This window comes from Salvelinus fontinalis, chromosome 3 (genome assembly GCF_029448725.1).
Source record: "Salvelinus fontinalis isolate EN_2023a chromosome 3, ASM2944872v1, whole genome shotgun sequence".
NCBI classification, from domain to species: Eukaryota; Metazoa; Chordata; class Actinopteri; order Salmoniformes; family Salmonidae; genus Salvelinus; species Salvelinus fontinalis.
The window spans coordinates 26,295,190-26,311,640 of record NC_074667.1 but is presented as its reverse complement, the minus strand read 5'-3'; the positions used below and the strand labels follow the sequence as shown (position 1 = coordinate 26,311,640).

The 16,451-nt window shown below is 41.6% G+C and overlaps 1 protein-coding gene across 2 annotated transcripts in view; it reads left to right on the top strand.

The window, feature by feature from the left end:
• LOC129842057 (interferon-induced protein 44-like) overlaps nucleotides 1-16,451 on the top strand; it is a 34,620-nt gene that overhangs the window by 11,903 nt on the left and 6,266 nt on the right. Inside the window, exons 2-3 of one of the 2 annotated variants that reach the window (XM_055910449.1) lie at nucleotides 12,981-13,043; nucleotides 16,358-16,425. In XM_055910449.1, the coding sequence (XP_055766424.1) occupies nucleotides 16,368-16,425 (58 nt within the window). In that variant the 5' untranslated portion in view covers nucleotides 12,981-13,043; nucleotides 16,358-16,367. Of the gene's footprint in view, nucleotides 1-12,779; nucleotides 13,044-16,357; nucleotides 16,426-16,451 lie in introns of those variants that run through there. The other variant, XM_055910439.1, reaches the window with a different exon arrangement.

Sequence of the window (16,451 nt, the reverse complement as noted above, 5' to 3'; positions counted from 1 at the left end):
TATCCAAAGAAAACAATGGCAGACTAAAATGCAGGGAGAAAAATCATGAAACAAAGAGAAGGGGGGTAGAGCTCAAGGAAGGGTAAGAGTGTGATGAGTCAGTGTATGAGTGAACCAGCAGGTGTTGTGTGTGTGGGGGGGACCAGAAGTCCTCACAAGGAGAGTAAAACCATGAAAATTCGGACAAGTGGGGACATTTGGCCGGTCCCCACATTAAAAGACTATTTTAGGCTTAGGGGTTAGGTTTGGGTTACAATTAGGGTTAGAATTAAGGTTAGGGGTTAGGTTTAGGAGTTAGGGTTAGGTTCGGGGTTAGGGGTTAAGGGTTAGGTTTGGGAATCAATTGTTTGTTCCCCACAAGGATAGTAAAAAAAAAATGTTCTGTGTGCGTGTAAGAGTGTGTATAGGAGAGAGTGTGTGTATGTGACGGGGGGCTTATGGGTAGGCCATGGTGAAGAGGTGGGGCTTTAGGTGGAACTGAAAGGTGGTGATGGACTCAGAGTCAGAGGGAGTTCCAGGGCCTGGTTACAGGACCTTAGGTAATAATAACCCATGCCAAATATTTTCAGTCACCCGAGGGGGAATAGGTTTTGTCGTGCCCTATTCACGACTGTCTTGGTGTGCTTGGACCATGTTAGTTTGTTGGTGATGTGGACACCAAGGAACTTGAAACTCTCAACCTGATCCACTGCAGCCCCATCAATGAGAATAGGGGAGTGCCCAGTCCTCGTTTCTTGTAGTCCACAATCATCTCCTTTGTCTTGATCACGTTGAGGGAGAGGTTGTTGTCCTGGCACCACACAGCCAGGTCTTTGACCTCCTCCCTATAAGCTGTCTCGTCGTTGTCGGTGATCAGGCCTACAACTGTTGTGTCATCAGCAAATTTAATGATGGTGTTAGAGTCGTGCCTGGCCGTGCAGTCATGAGTGAACAGGGAGTACAGGAGGGGACTGAGCATGCACCCCTGAGTTGAGGATCAGCGTGGCGGATGTGTTGTTACCTACCCTTGCCACCTGGGGGCGGCCCATCAGGAAGTCCAGGATCCAGTTGCAGAGGGCGGTGTTTAGTCCCAGGGTCCATTGCTTAGTGATGAGCTTTGAGGGTACTATGGTGTTGAACGCTGAGCTGTAGTCAATGAATAGCATTCTCACATAGGTGTTCCTTTTGTCCAGGTGGGAAAGGGCAGTGTGGAGTGCAATAGAGATTGCATCATCTTTGGATCTGTTAGGGCGGTATGCAAATTGGAGTGGGTCTAGGGTTTCTGGGATGATGGTGTTGATGTGAGCCATAACCAGCCTTTCAAAGCACTTCATGGCTACAGAGATGAGTGCTACGGGTCGGTAGTCATTTGGGCAGGTTACCTAGAAGTTCTTGGGCACAGGCACTATGGTGGTCTGCTTAAAACATGTTGGTATTACAGACTCAGACAGGGAGGGGTTGAAAATGTCAGTGAAGTCACTTGTCAGCGCATTCTCGCAGTACACGTCCTGGTAATCAGTCTGGCCCTGCGGCCTTGTGAATGTTGACCTATTTAAAGGTCTTACTCAATTTGGCTGCAGAGAGCGTGATCACACAGTCTTCCGGAACAGCTGGTGCTCTCATGCATGTTTCAGTGTTATTTGCCTCAAAGTGAGCATAGAAGTAGTTTAGCTCGTCTGGTAGGCTTGTTGACTATAAATGGAGAAAGTTCAGCTCTGTTGCTACTCTCCCTATGAGTGGCCGTCCTGCAAAGATGACTGCAAGAGCACAGCACAGAATACTCAATGAGGTTAAGAAGAATCTTAGAGTGTCAGCTAAAGACTTACAGAAATCTCTGGAAGATGCTAACATCTCTGTTGACGAGTCTACGATACATCAAACACTAAACAAGAATGGTGTTCATGGGAGGACACCACAGAAGAAGCCACTGCTGTCCAAAAAAACATTGCTGCATGTCTGCAGTTTGCAAAATACCTGTATAACTTAGGTAGAGGATGTAATGATGTAATGAAAAATACAGCATTACACGTGCAACACAGCATTCCTAACCTAGCCCACAATGTCTGCTGTGTGGATCTATTTTGAAGTTTCAAAGGAAGATAACAAAAAGGCCATATGCAATGTTTGAGCTGCTATTATTGTAAGGATCCACGTTGGAGACGAGAAGCAGGTACAGGGAGTGAACATTTAATAACCACGGACATGAAGAGAATACAGACAGTGTTTGGACAGGGGAAATGGAAACGACAATAATGCTGACATGGATGACACAGAAGAAACAGACAGATATAGGGAAGGCAATCAAAACGTGAAGGAGTCCAGGTGAGTCCAATGATGGTGACAGGTGTGAGTAATGAAAGGCAGCCTGGCACCCTCAAGCACCAGGGAGGGAGAGTGGGAGCAGGCGTGACAATTATTTCCCGAGGAGGGGAGAAGGTGGAATCTTTCAATACCACAAACCTAATTACTCATTTGAATGTGCATCACCCCCAGACGTTCAGCGACTACTTATAACATTGCAGAAAAATATAAGCGCACACTTCCAACAACTAAACAAGTTCAAGTCGAGCAGTCATTTGAAAGAGTAAGAATTTCAGCGAGACAATTCAAAGGCGAAATACATTAACCTGTTTGGGATAGGGGTCAGCATTTTCACTTTTGGATGAAATGCGTGCCCAGAGTAAACTGCCTGCTACTCTGTCCCAGATGCTAATACCTGCATATTATTAGTAGTATTGGATAGAAAACACTCTGAAGTTTCTAAAACTGTTTGAATGATGTCTGTGATTATAACAGAACTCATATGGCAGGCGAAAGCCTGAGAAAAATCCAACCAGGAAGTGGGAAATCTGAGGTTTGTAGGTTTTCAAAGCTTAGTCTACTGAATACACAGTGTCTATGGGGTCAAGTTGCACTTCCTAAGGCTTCCACTAGATGTCAACCTTCTTTAGAAACTTGTTTCAGGCTTCTGCTATAAAGGAGGGGGAAATGGGAGCTGAATGAGTCATGGGTCTGGCAGAGTGTCTCAGGCTCGTGACGCGCAGTCCCGACAGAGTTAGCTCTCGTTCCAGTGCTTTTCTACATACAATGGAATTCTCCGGTTGGAACATTATTGAAGGTTTATGTTAAAAACATCCTAAAGATTGATTCCATACATCGTTTGACATGTTTCTACGACCTGTAACAGAACTTTTTGAGTTTTTGTCTGGACGCAGTGCTCGCGCCTCATGAAGACGGATTACTGGGCTGAACACGCTAACAACAAGTGGCTATTTGGACATAAATTATGGACTTTATGGAACAAATCGGTCATTTATTGTCGAACTGGGATTCCTGGGAGTGCATTCTGATGAAGATCATCAAAGGTAAGTGAATATTTATAATGTTATTTCTAACTTCTGTTGACTCCAACATGGCGGATATTTCTTTGGCTGGATTGGGCTCTGAGCGCCGTACTCAGATTATGCTTTTTCCGTAAAGTTTTTTTGAAATCTCACACAGTGGTTGCATTAAGGAGAAGTCTATCTTTAATTCTGTGAATAACACTTATATCTTTTATCAATGTTTATTATGAGTATTTCTGGGATTTGATGTGGCTATCTGCAAAATCACTGGATGTTTTGGAATCAAAACATTACTGCACGTAACGCGCCAATGTAAACAGATTTTTGGATATAAATATGCACATTATCGAACAAAACATACAAATATTGTGTAACATGATGTCCTATGAGTGTCATCTGATGGAGATCATCAAAGGTTAGTGATACATTTTATCAATATTTCTGATTTTTGTGACTCCTAACTTTGGCTGGAAAAATGTCTGTGTGATTTTTTGACTTGGCTCTGATCTAACATAATCATATGTTGTGCTTTCGCTGTAAAGCCTTTTTGAAGAAAAATTGATATTCATTTGATTTTCAGGTGGTTGAGGCTGATTTGCAAAACCTTGCCATCATCTTACTCTGCATAGGCAAGCTCTTCTGCATTTATGCCTACCATTTTTGCCTAGCAGCAAAAGAGGTTATTTGAGGAAAGGGGCATTTCAGTATAGCTTTGCTACATATTTTGCAGTATTACTTTGGTGCCTTGTTGGCAACAGGATTCATGTTTTGGAATATTTGTATTCTGTACAGGCTTCCTTCTTTTCACTCAGTCAATTTGGTTAATATTGTAGAGTAACTACAATGTTGTTAATCCATCCTCAGTTTTCTCCAATCACAGCCTTTCAACTCTAACTGTTATAAAGGGACCATTGGCCTCATGGTGAAATCCCTGAGCGGTTTCCTTCCTCTCTGGCAATTGAGTTAGGAAGGATGCCTGTATCTTTGTAGCGAATGGGTCTATTCATACACCATTCAAAGTATAATTTATAACTTCACCATGCTCAAAGGGATATTAAATGTTTTTTTTACCCATCTACCGATACTGCCCTACCAAGTAAAAGAGCAGGGACTGCTCATAGATTGAAACTGAGAAAAAGGACTTAAACATTTTTACATTTTCCAGTCAAATGAATTGTAGTCTGATCATTGGAGATGTAGTTATCTGTTTAACTATGAGGTTATTTTTTATTCATATTGACCCTGGCCTCTGACATGACCTTTGACCATAGACAGCAGTTACTGCCTTCTTGCTTGGTACACCCACTGGAATACATGTCCATTATGATAGTTTTTTTTTTACAAAACATGTGTTCATAGATTTATTTGTATGTGGCTGTCAGTGTTATATAGTTTGAAACTTGTATCAGCAAACAACAATAAATAATAACTAGGTCAACCGTAGTAACTGCAGCCCAAATCTCGGTGAAACCAAGGTTAAAGGCAGTAACTGAAGTGAGTGATGGTTTTTGTTACTGATTTTTTTCTGTGGTTTCACTGTAACCTTTTCTCCAAAACAACACAGTGGAGGCAGGATATTTCTCCACATGATAAAGCACCATCAAAAATGTCAATAACACATTTCTGACCAAATGTGCAGTTAATGCTCTTCTGCTTTGTAGGGCAGAATAGGTGCCCTTCTTTGCGAGGAATTGGAAAAACTCTCTGGTCTTTGTGGTTGAATCTGTGTTTGAAATTCACTGCTCGACTGAGGGACCTTACAGATAACTGTACAGCATGTGTGGGGTACAGAGTTATGTTAAACACTACTATTGCACACAGAGTTACTTCATGCAACTTATTATGTGACTCGTTAAGCACATTTTCACTCCTGAACTTATTTAGCTTTGCCATAACAAAGGGGTTGAATACTTATTGACAAACATTTTTGAAAAACATAATTCCACTTTGACATTATGGGGTATTGTGTGTGTAAAAAAAATCTACATTTAATACATTTTAAAGTGAGGCTGTAATGCAACAAAATGTGGAGAAAGTCAAGGGGTGTGAATACTTTCTGAAGGCACTGTATTCTCCCCCCCCCACTAGAATCAGTTACACATTTGGGTTCACAATCTGTTTGGGCAAAATAATGTTCACCCGACCTGTCACGATCGTCGTAAGAACATTTGGACCAAAGCGCGTGATATGGGTTCCACATATTTATTGACGTGAAATGCACAAAACAATAAAAAGCAAAATATACGTGAAGCTATGGAGTGCTCACAGGCAATTACACATAAACAAGATCCCACAAAAAAAAACAGCAGGACAATGGCTGCCTAAATATGATCCCCAATCAGAGACAACGCTAAACAGCTGCCTATGATTGGGAACCATACCAGGCCAACAAAAAAATAAAAATACCTAGATTACCCACCCTAGTCACACCCCGACCTAACCAAAATAGAGAATAAAAAGGCTCTCTATGGTCAGGACGTGACACTACCAAAATGCCTGCTGAATGATGCCTTTTCGTTGTTACAGCCAAATGAACCTAGCGCTAAATTGCCAATGACCAAACAAGGTGAAACATGTAGCCTGTGGATTAAATCACCAGTGGCATAGACAGAAATTTGTTAACATTTTGCCATTAAGCAAAGAGAAAAATGTGGAGTTTTCTATCTAATCTCATGCTATTCTACACATTTTGATATGAGGCTTAGAGAAAATGTAGCATTTTTTAAAGATAATTATTGCTAAAATATCGGTGTGTTGACTTTAGGGCTGACACAATTTTGTCGATTGTTTTGTCGATGGGCTGTTGGCCGACCAAGATTTTTTTGGTCGAGCAGTCGCAAATATACAGTGTATTCGGAAAGTATTCAGACCCTTTGAGATTTTGTTACATTACAGCCTTTTTCTAAAATTGATTATATTTTTCCCCCTCCATCAATCTATACACAATACCCCATAATGACAAAGCAAAAACAGGTTTTTAGAAATTTTTGCAAATGTAAAACTAATTTAACACTGAAATATCATATTTACATAAGTATTCAGACCCTTTACACAGTACTTTGTTGAAGCACCTTTGGCATCGATTACACCCTCGAGTCTTCTTGGGTATGATGCTACAAGCTTGACACACCTGAATTTGGGGAGTTTCTCCCAATCCTCTCTGCAGATCCTCTCAAACTCTGTCAGCTTTGATGGGGAGAGTTGCTGCACAGATATTTTCAGATTTCTCCAGAGATGTTCAATCTGGTTCAAGTCAGGGTTCTGGCTGGATTATTCAAGGACAGTCAGAGACTTGTCCCGAAGTCATTCCTGTGTTGTCTTGGCTGTATGCTTAGGGTCGTTGTCCTGTTGGAAGGTGAACCTTCGCCCCAGTCTGAGATCCTGAGCGCTCTGGAGCAGGTTTTCATCAAGGATCTCTCTTTACTTTACTCCGTTTATCTTTGCCTCACTCCTGACTAGTCTCCCAGTCCCTGCCGCTGAAAAATATCCCCACATCATGATGCTGCCACCACCATGCTTCACCGTAGGGATGGTACCAGGTTTCCTCCAGACGTGACGCTTGGTATTCAGCGTCAGAACAGAGACTCTCATGGTCTGAGAGTCTTTAGGTGCCTTTTGGCAAACTCCAAGCAGGCTGTCATGTGCCTTTTACTGAGGAGTGGCTTCCGTCTGACAACTCTTCCATAAAGGCCTGATTGGTGGAGTGCTGCAGAGATGGTTGTCCTTCTGTGAGGTTCTCCCATCTCCACAGAGGAACTTTGGAGCTCTGTCAGAGTGATCATAGGGTTCTTGGTCCCCTCCCTGACCAAGGCCCTTCTTCCCCGATTGCTCAGTTTGGCCCGGCGGCCAGCTCTAGCAAGAGTTTTGGTGGTTCCACACTTCTTCCATTTAAGAATGATGGAGGCCACTGTGTTTTTGGGGACCTTCAATGATGCAGAAATGTTTTGTACCCTTCCCCAGATCTGTGCCTCGACACAATCCTGTCTCGGAGCTCTATGGGCAATTCCTTCCACCTCATGGCTTGGTTTTTGCTCTGATATGCACTGTCAACTGTGAGACCTTATATAGACAGGTGTATGCCTTACCAAATTATGTCCAATCAATTGAATTTACCACAGGTGGACTCCAATTTAGTTGTAGAAACATCAAGTATTATCAATGGAAACAGGATGCACCTGAGCTCAATTTCGAGTCTCATAGCAAAGGGTCTGAATACTTATGTAAATAAGGTATTTCAGCTTTTTTTAAACAAAAATGTATAAAAAACTGTTTTCGCTTTGTCATTATGGGTATTGTGTGTAGAATGCTGAGAAAAAAAATAATATTTAATCAATTTTAGAAAAAGGATGTAACATAACAAAATGTGGAAAAAGTCAAGGTGGCTGAATACTTTCCGAAGTGTGTGTGTGAGAGATGTATTTTATGGCAAATGAGACACCTGTCTGATTCACGCCTGTCTCAGTGGACTAATCCATTGCGAAGGCCGCGGGGATGGCACACCAGTATCACCAGTAGTACATTTACCATAATTTCTTATCTACAATGTTTGTATGGTTTCGGCAATTTCTGTTAATTCATTAAAAATATATATTATAGTGTTTTACCGTTATCATTGTCGTAGTGGACACAATGTTTGCGGACCGCAACAACCGATGCTACAGTACACTTGTGAGGAACAAGTTTTGTTTTTTCATTCCATTTATGAGTTGTCAATTTTATTCATTGTCTTTTGTTTGTAGTGCTCCTGTCAATGTTGAGTAAAGACGCGCATCTGATTATGCATAGAAGTAGGTCTAGGCTACCTGGCCTGCGTGCAAATGTAGGCCTATACATGTGGCCATTTGGGGATCTGATATTATTTCTGATTGAGAAGCTCCACTGTGGTGGTAAGTTAAGACAAAGTACTTTTTTTCTCTCACCTCCAACAGCAAGTAAACAAAGTCTGTTTTTAGATCCATTGAGAATGACAATAGTTCCTCAATGTAGCCTATTTGATAACCACTCAGCATGAAAGTGAAAAAATAGTAATGCTCTGATCCGGTGGAAACGTCAAAAATAGGCCTACCTGATTACTTATTATCCCTGATGCAAATAGAGGGCCCAGAATATTTTATCCAATGTTGCAAGTTACTAGTGTGAGCTTCATGCTGGACCCAAGTTAATAGTTGATACAATGTTTCAAGTTCCTTGCAGACAAGCCATGCGAAGCGATTTGTGATTTATGATATTTGCTTTTAGCAGGATATTTTCTACCTGCAGGCTGCAAGGTTTTTACTTGTTGTCTTTATGTAGGCTATTTTTTCATAGTTGTCAATGGCAATAGAAGTTTTAGAATTTTGATTAACTTATGGCTTGGGGGCGCTATTTTCACGTCCGGATGAAAAGTGTGCCCAAAGTAAACTGCCGGCTACTCAGGCCCAGAAGCTTGGATATGCATATAATTGGTAGATTTGGATAGAAAACACTCTAAAGTTTCTAAAACTGTTTGAATAAAGTCTGTGTAAAACAAAACTGATTTGGCAGGCGAAACCCCGAGCACAATCCATCCAGGGAAAACATTTTTTGAGGTCAATCTGTTTTCCATTGGGTTTCTATGGCAAGGCCGTTTTAATAGAAATATCCTTGCAGTTCCTATAGCTTCCACTAGATGTCAACAGTCTTTAGAAATTCAGGTTTTTCTTTAGAGAAATTAAGAAGTAGCCCTGTTATTTTCCTGTGTCACTCCAGGGGCACTCTAATGATTTGGAGCGTGCGACCTAGAACATGCTTTCTTTGTTTTCGTCCGGTATTGAACGCTGTTTATCCCGTCTTAAATTTTATCGATAATTTACGTTAAAAAATACCTAAAGTTGTATTATGAAAGTTTTGGAAATGTTTGGACAAAGCTTACAGGTAACTTATGAGAGATGTTGTGGTCATGTAGCGTCAGTTGGAACCGGTGTTTTTCTGGATCAAACGCGCCAAATAAATGGATAATTTGGATATATAACGACGGAATAAATCGAACAAAAGGACCATTTGTGATGTTTATGGGACATATTGGAGTGCCAACAGAAGAAGCTCGTCAAAGGTAAGGCATGAATTATATCGACTGGCGGGTTGAATTATGATTGTCTGTCTTTGTTTGATGGGGTGCTGTCCTCAGTTAATAGCACGGTTTGCTTTCGCTGTAAAGCATTTTTGAAATCTGACACTGCGGCTGGATTCACAACAAGTGTAGCTTTAATTTGGTGTATTGCATGTGTGATTTCATGAAAGTTAAATTTTTATAGTAATTTAATTTGATTTTGGCGGTCTGCCATTTCACCGGATGTTGTCAAATCGATCCCGCTAAAGGGATTTGATCCATTGTCACGAATACCACCGAAGGTGGCTCCCCTTCCTGTTCTGGTGGCGCGGACGTCGTCGCCGGTCTACTAGCTGCCACCGATCCCTTTTTCCTTTTCGTTTGTTTCTGTCTAATTGTTTTCACCTGTTCCTTGTTGGGGTTTTGGGATGGGTGTTATTTATGTTAGTTTTGCCCGCTGGTGTTTGTGCGGGCTTGTTGGTTGTTACGTTTGGTGATGTATCGTGTTTTGTTTTGGGTTTTCGCTGTCCAGTGTTTGTAACGAGGTTTGGGGTTTGTTTAGCGCCAGTGTTTTGGGCATTCACCCATGTTTTGGACCTGTTACGTTTTGAAGGACGTTTTGAAGCGTTTTCCCGTTCATTTCGCTCTCTGCATTTGACTCCTCACTCATTTCACTCACCCGTCGTTACATCCATAAGAAGTTTTTAACCACATGTTAATGATTTTGAGATATAAAGACTTTCTTATAAATTAAATAAAACTGTTCCACGAAAATGTGCATATGGAAATTATAACTGGCACGCAAATCGGTAGAAATGGTAAGAAAATTGGCACTCCAAATGGAAAAGGTTGCCTGGTGTAGCCTATTACCTACCGGCAACTCGAGGATCGTAACAGCAGAATCTGCGAATGCCAGCTGTCACGACTACTCCTGCTCCCTCCCTCCGGAGCTTGATGTCGCCGGTCTACTAACCACAGGTCCTGGCAACCCACATTGTGCACACCTGGCAACCATTGCGCACATCTGCTCCCCATCATTACACACACCTGGACGTCATCACCACCCTGATTACTCTCCCTTCATATAGCCCTCAGCAGCCTGTGTCATCAGGCAGTATTGTTTTTTTGGTTACATTTAGTACGCATCTCCTGTTTTGTATTATCGTCATGTTTATTATTATTAAACTCACCTTCTGCACCTGCTTCCTGACTCCCTGCGCTGTGGAATAACCAATCAGAGATGCAGTAGACCTATATACAAATAATTGCCATATATGGATCTGTGCCGTTCACTTTGAACTGGACTGTGTTTACAGCATGAGCAATCATGAAGCTGCTGAAGTTACAATGCTTGTGATGTAGAATATCAGGCTCCAATTTGTAAATAATTTAGAGTCACAGTTGAAAAGTTGCGGATTGATACACTGGATAAAAGCAGTGCTTTTTTCAATATGTGAGAAATAGGAGGTGTGGCAAGTGAGCGTGAGAAGAGGGTCAATTGCATGTGTCTCATGCCCAATGCGTGAAAGTTGGCAGCACTGGTAACGTTAAGGTGTTTTATGCAACCAGGCCCAGAGCCATGGAGAAACCCTTGAAAAAGCCCTATCACCGAAGCTATGAAGCTTGGACTTGGTGACAACAAGATGGCCTGCTGTGGTGGAACAGAGTGAGCATGTGGGTTGCTAGGGGAGAAGAGGGGGGGGGGGGCGAAGGTGTTGGAGAGTTTTGTAGGTCAGGAGGAGGATCTTGTATTCAATCTAGTGGGAGACAGGGAGACAGTGGAGTTCATGGAGTACAGGGGTGATGTGGTGCCAGGACTTAGTGTGGGTGAGAAATCAGGCTGCAGAGTTCTGAACCATTTGGAGCTTATGGAGGGAGCTTAAGTTGAAGCCTGAGAGTAAAGTAGTCGAGACGGGAGGAGACCTGACTTTGGCAATGTTGCAGAGGTTAAAGAATACGGATTTGAGAGTCTGCTGAATGTGGTGGTCGAAGGAGAGGGTGGAGTCCAGGATAGTGCCAAGGTTGCGTGCAAGGGGGGAGGAAGAGACAGTGGTGTCATCAATGGTGAGGGTGCCAACTTCGGTGAGGATGGATTTGGTGCCTATGAGGAGGAGTTCCGTTTTAGCACTGTTGAGCTTGATGAAGTTTTGTTGCATCCAGGTTTTTATTGCAGAGGCATGATTCAATGTGGGTCAAAGGTGGGTTGAGGAGGGATTTGGTGCCTAGGTAGATCTGGGTGTCATCAGCATAGCAGTGAAAGTTAAGGTTGAAGTGAAGGAGGATCTGACCAAAAGGGGATGTAGATGGTGAAGAGTAAGAGGCCCAGCACAGAGCCTTGGGGGACACCCAGTGAAACTGCAGTGAGTCTGAGATGTGGCCATTGAGGGAGATGTAGGAGGTCCGGTTGGTGAGGTAGGATTGTAGCCAGGAGACTACAGTGCCCTCAACACCCAGACCCTCCAGCCTGCTGAGTAGGATATGATGTCTCACAGTGTCAAAGGTGGCACTAAGATCAAGGAGAATCAGGATGTTGAGGGCACCAGCAGCGGTGAGGTCACTGATGACTTTGAGGAGTGCATGATGATGGTTGTGTGAACATTTACTGTTGATATAATCATTACATCAATAGGGGATGTGCTTTGTATCATGACCCCCTGCTGAATCTTTTATACATTACAAATGCAGACAGTCTGCTGGTAGGGTGTGTTACAGTAGTGTTACCTTGATGCTATCGTGCCAGGGATGGTCTCGCTGGACACGTTCTGCTTCACTGGCCAGCCTCTGCAGGTTCAAGAGTGCAGGTTAGAGAACAGAGAAAAAAAAGGTCCTACCCTTTATTTTGAATAGGCCTAGTTGAATGGGAGGGATATTAAAAAAAATTATATTCACATTATTTATAACAAGGCCTGCCATGTCAAATAGTGTCCACTGCCAAATGCTTTCCACCCCTGGGTCAATTAGCTGTTAGCGTTTGTTGCTGGGGACGTGGCTAGAACCTGTCAAATCCTGACCGGCCTACGCAATGAACCAAAGCGTCTGTTGCTATGCAGCTTGCTATTCTGGTTGCTATGCTGGTTGCTAGCTCTATTTTACCTCATAGTGCTCGCGGAGGACGGAGGACATGGGCGGTTCTGGTTCTATTTCACCTCATAAGCCCATTTCTAAAGTAGCCTGGATGAACTCTATACGTACTGGAAGTTTCAGGACAAATTAACCACACAAGTATTATGAGAAACATAAGCATATTATATGACAGCAGTTCACATAATATAATACTGTCAATATTTATGTTAATAGTTCACTGACCATCTCTCACTTGTAATGATATTGATAAAATATAAACAATTGTGTTCATAAATGGTCTGACTTCATAGAAATGTAATGGGTTTAGAAGACTATACGAGCTGAGTGTCTTTCTGTGTAAACCACATAACCACCTGATGTTCTTATTTGTCAAATAAAAGTGAAAGTAAAACTATGGTCCCTCTATTACTATAATGGCCCCATTTACAGGAAATGGGTAGAGAAATAGGAGAGCTAGACAGTCGTCCTCACTTGACTTTCACTTTCTGTTGTGCCTTTATAAATAGGTGCTGGTGCAATCCTTATTTCAGAACTATATCAGAATCTCAGGAGGAACTAGTACCAACAAGGTAAGTCTATTCACATTTTTTAAATTCATTTTTTATATTATCTTTTATAAACAACTTATTCTTCTGATAGAAAAAAATTGGTAGACCTGATCGATATACAGTACAATATTTGCATTGCAAAAGGAAAAATCTAATTGCTATACTGCAATGTTTGTAGAAGCTACCTATAATTTGTGCAGAAAGGAAATCTGTAACCTTGTCTTCAATTGTTCCTATACATCTTCTACATTATGGGGCAGTTTCCTGGACATATATTAAACCTATACAATAAATGTTTACTGTAACACAAATGGAATTGTAACTTGCTAAAAATGCATCACACCTGTCTTTGCTTTCACAAACACCTGGTTTGGGGTGTATTTTTTGTTACTAAATATACTGAAACAGGTTATCAAGTAATTTCATATGCCATGGAATATGTTAGTATTGCGAACGCAATGTGTACATTTTGGGTGAAATATCCAGTAGGGAATCCTGGATTAAGAAGCATTTTCAATGGAGATTCACTGCTGAACTTGCTTTTAGCCCAGAACCGAGCTAAATCTGTGTCTGTCAAACTGACACTAAATGTAGTGTTTTTTTGTGAAATAAAGAAAGTCAAATTGCTGACTTACATCAGTTTTGCATGTCTTGACCAGTAGCTTCTCGATGTCTGACGCTCCCTTCTCCACCATCTCATAAGGATAATTCTTTACCAGGCTGAACTGCCTTCTTTTCTCATTGTAGATCTGCAAAATAAGTTTTAAAAATTTGAGTGCCGTTAAATGATAGTTCCACTTATGTTATACATGTACTGATTGTATTACTGCATTTAACATAATTTGCAACAGTTTCCGATCCTTGAGTACGTGGACACCTACTTGTCAAACATTTCATTCCAAATCATGGGCATTAATATGGCGTACCCATTTGCTGCTTTAACAGCCTCCACTCTTCTGGGAAGGTTTTTCACTAGATGTTGAAACATTGCTGCAGGGACTTGCTTCAATTCAGCCACAAGATCATTAGTGAGGTTGGGCGATTAGAACTGGCTTGCCGTTGGCGTTCCAATTCATCCCAAAGGTGTTCGATGGGGTTGAGGTCAGGGCTCTGTGCAGGCAAGTCAAGTTCTTATACACCAATCTCAATAACCCATTTCTGTATGGGCCTCGCTTTGTGCATGGGGGCATTGTCATGCTGAAAGAGGAAAATGCCTTCCTCAAACTGTTGCCACAAAGCTGGAAGCACAGAATCATCTAAAAGGTAATTTTATGCTGTAGCGTTAAGATTTCCCTTCACTGGAACTAAAGGGCCTAGCCCGAACCATGAAAAACAGCCCCAGACCATTATTCCTCCCTCACCAAACTTTACAGTTGGCACTATGCATTGGGGCAAGTAGCGTTCTCCTGGCATCCACCAAACCCAGATTAGTCCGTCGGACTGCTAGATGGTGAAGGGTGATTTATCACTCCAGAGAATGTGTTTCCACTGCTCCAGCCAACGCTTGGCATTGCGCATGGTGATCTTAGGCTTGTGCGCGGCTGCTCGGCCATGGAAAACCATTTAATGAAGGTCCCGACAAACAGTTTTTGTGCTGATGTTGCTTCCAGAGGCAGTTTGGGACTCGGTAGTGAGCGTTGCAACTGAGGACAGAGGATTTTTACACGCTTCAGCACTCTTGTTCCTGTTCTGTGAGCGTGTGTGGGCTACCACTTTGCGGCTGAGCCGTTGTTGCTCCTAGACATTTCCACTTCCCAATAACAGCACTTACAGTTGCCCAGGGCATCTCTACAGTGCAAAAATGTTACGAACTGACTTGTTGGAAAGGGGGAATCCTATGATGGTGCCACGTTGAAAGTCACTGAGCTCTTCAGTAAGGCCATTCTACTGCCAATGTTTCTCTATGGAGATTGCATGGCTGTGTGCTCAATTTTATACACCTGTCAGCAATGGGTATGGCTGAAATAGCTGAATCCACTAATTTGAAGGGGTGTCCACATACATCTGGCCATGTAGTGTAGCTACTAGGGCCGTGACGATACCAATATCACAATATTCCTTAGTATCGTGGCAAGGAAACAAAACATGAAGTGGATTAAACTTCTTTAGGAAAACAGCCCTAATGTTGGAAACAAACATCATTATGTTGCCATTCAGAGTCACAAGTATTTACTTTTCAAGCTATAGCACACAATATCTTACATACAGCAGGTATTTAAAGGACCAAAGGTCTGCTTCGTATTTTCATTTTTGCCATGGAAAAAATATTGTAATACTGGTATCCACCCAGCCCTAATAGCTTCAGTGCAGACATGGCGTACTATTCAACCCAAATAGTATTTTTTTGTTCCAGGGTTGAGTTAAAAGGTCCAATGCAGCCGGTTTTATTTCACTATCAAATCATTTTTGGCTAACAATTAAGTACCTTTCTGTGATTGTTTTCAATTAAAATGGTTAAAAACTAACACAAATAGCTTCTTAGCAGAGAGCAATTTCTCAAGCAAAAATGTTGATAGGACTGTCTGGCAGTGGTCTTAGTGGGGAGGTGAAAACGATCTGTTATTGGCATTGAGGTTTGGAACGCTCTTTCTTATTGGTCTACTAACTAATTTACCACCTGGGGATGTCACCAGGGAGGCCAACACTCCATCCCACCAAAACAGGCTGAAGTTTCAAGCGGTCTTTTAAAACAGCTCTTACACTAAAAGGACATTATCATCAATTTCACAGTATTCCAACCTCAAAGTGTGTTAGTATATATAAAACACAGGGAAATCACATTTTTAACTGCACTGGGCCTCTAATTCCACAAATTCAATTAGAAATAATTTAATTATATCTGTAATTTCGATTTAATTCAATTATAATTCCATGTCAGTCTTTGAATTTAGATAACTAAATTCTTCTCCATTCCAACGTTAGGTAAATTCCAAGAAATCAATTCCCAAATCAATATTAGGTCACAACAATTCCACAAATTAAAATTCAATTCCCTCAGGCTTTCAGATTGATCATGTGACTGTTCAGACAGCCTAACTATACTGGAACTATAGAAATACAAATCCTGCAGTCAATGTTTGATACATTGCATTAACTGGGAAATGTAAAAATACTGAATTCCAATTTAATTCAATTCCACAGATTAAATGTTTTACAATTCCGATTAAATTCCAATAAAAAAAAGTGCATGCAGTCTAATTCCAATTCAATAACTTGAAAGATTGTTGAAATTTAATTCAATATAAATTCTCCCCTTCCATCAGTGAATTCAATAATTATATTGGAATTTCTAATGAAATTGGAATTGACCCCAACCCTGTTACATTCCCTCTCAGAAAAGCAAACATGGGTGGAGAAGAATCAACGCCAGCACGGACACCATCACCACCCCCACCAAAGAAGGGTAAGAGAGAGATGACATATCTGTAA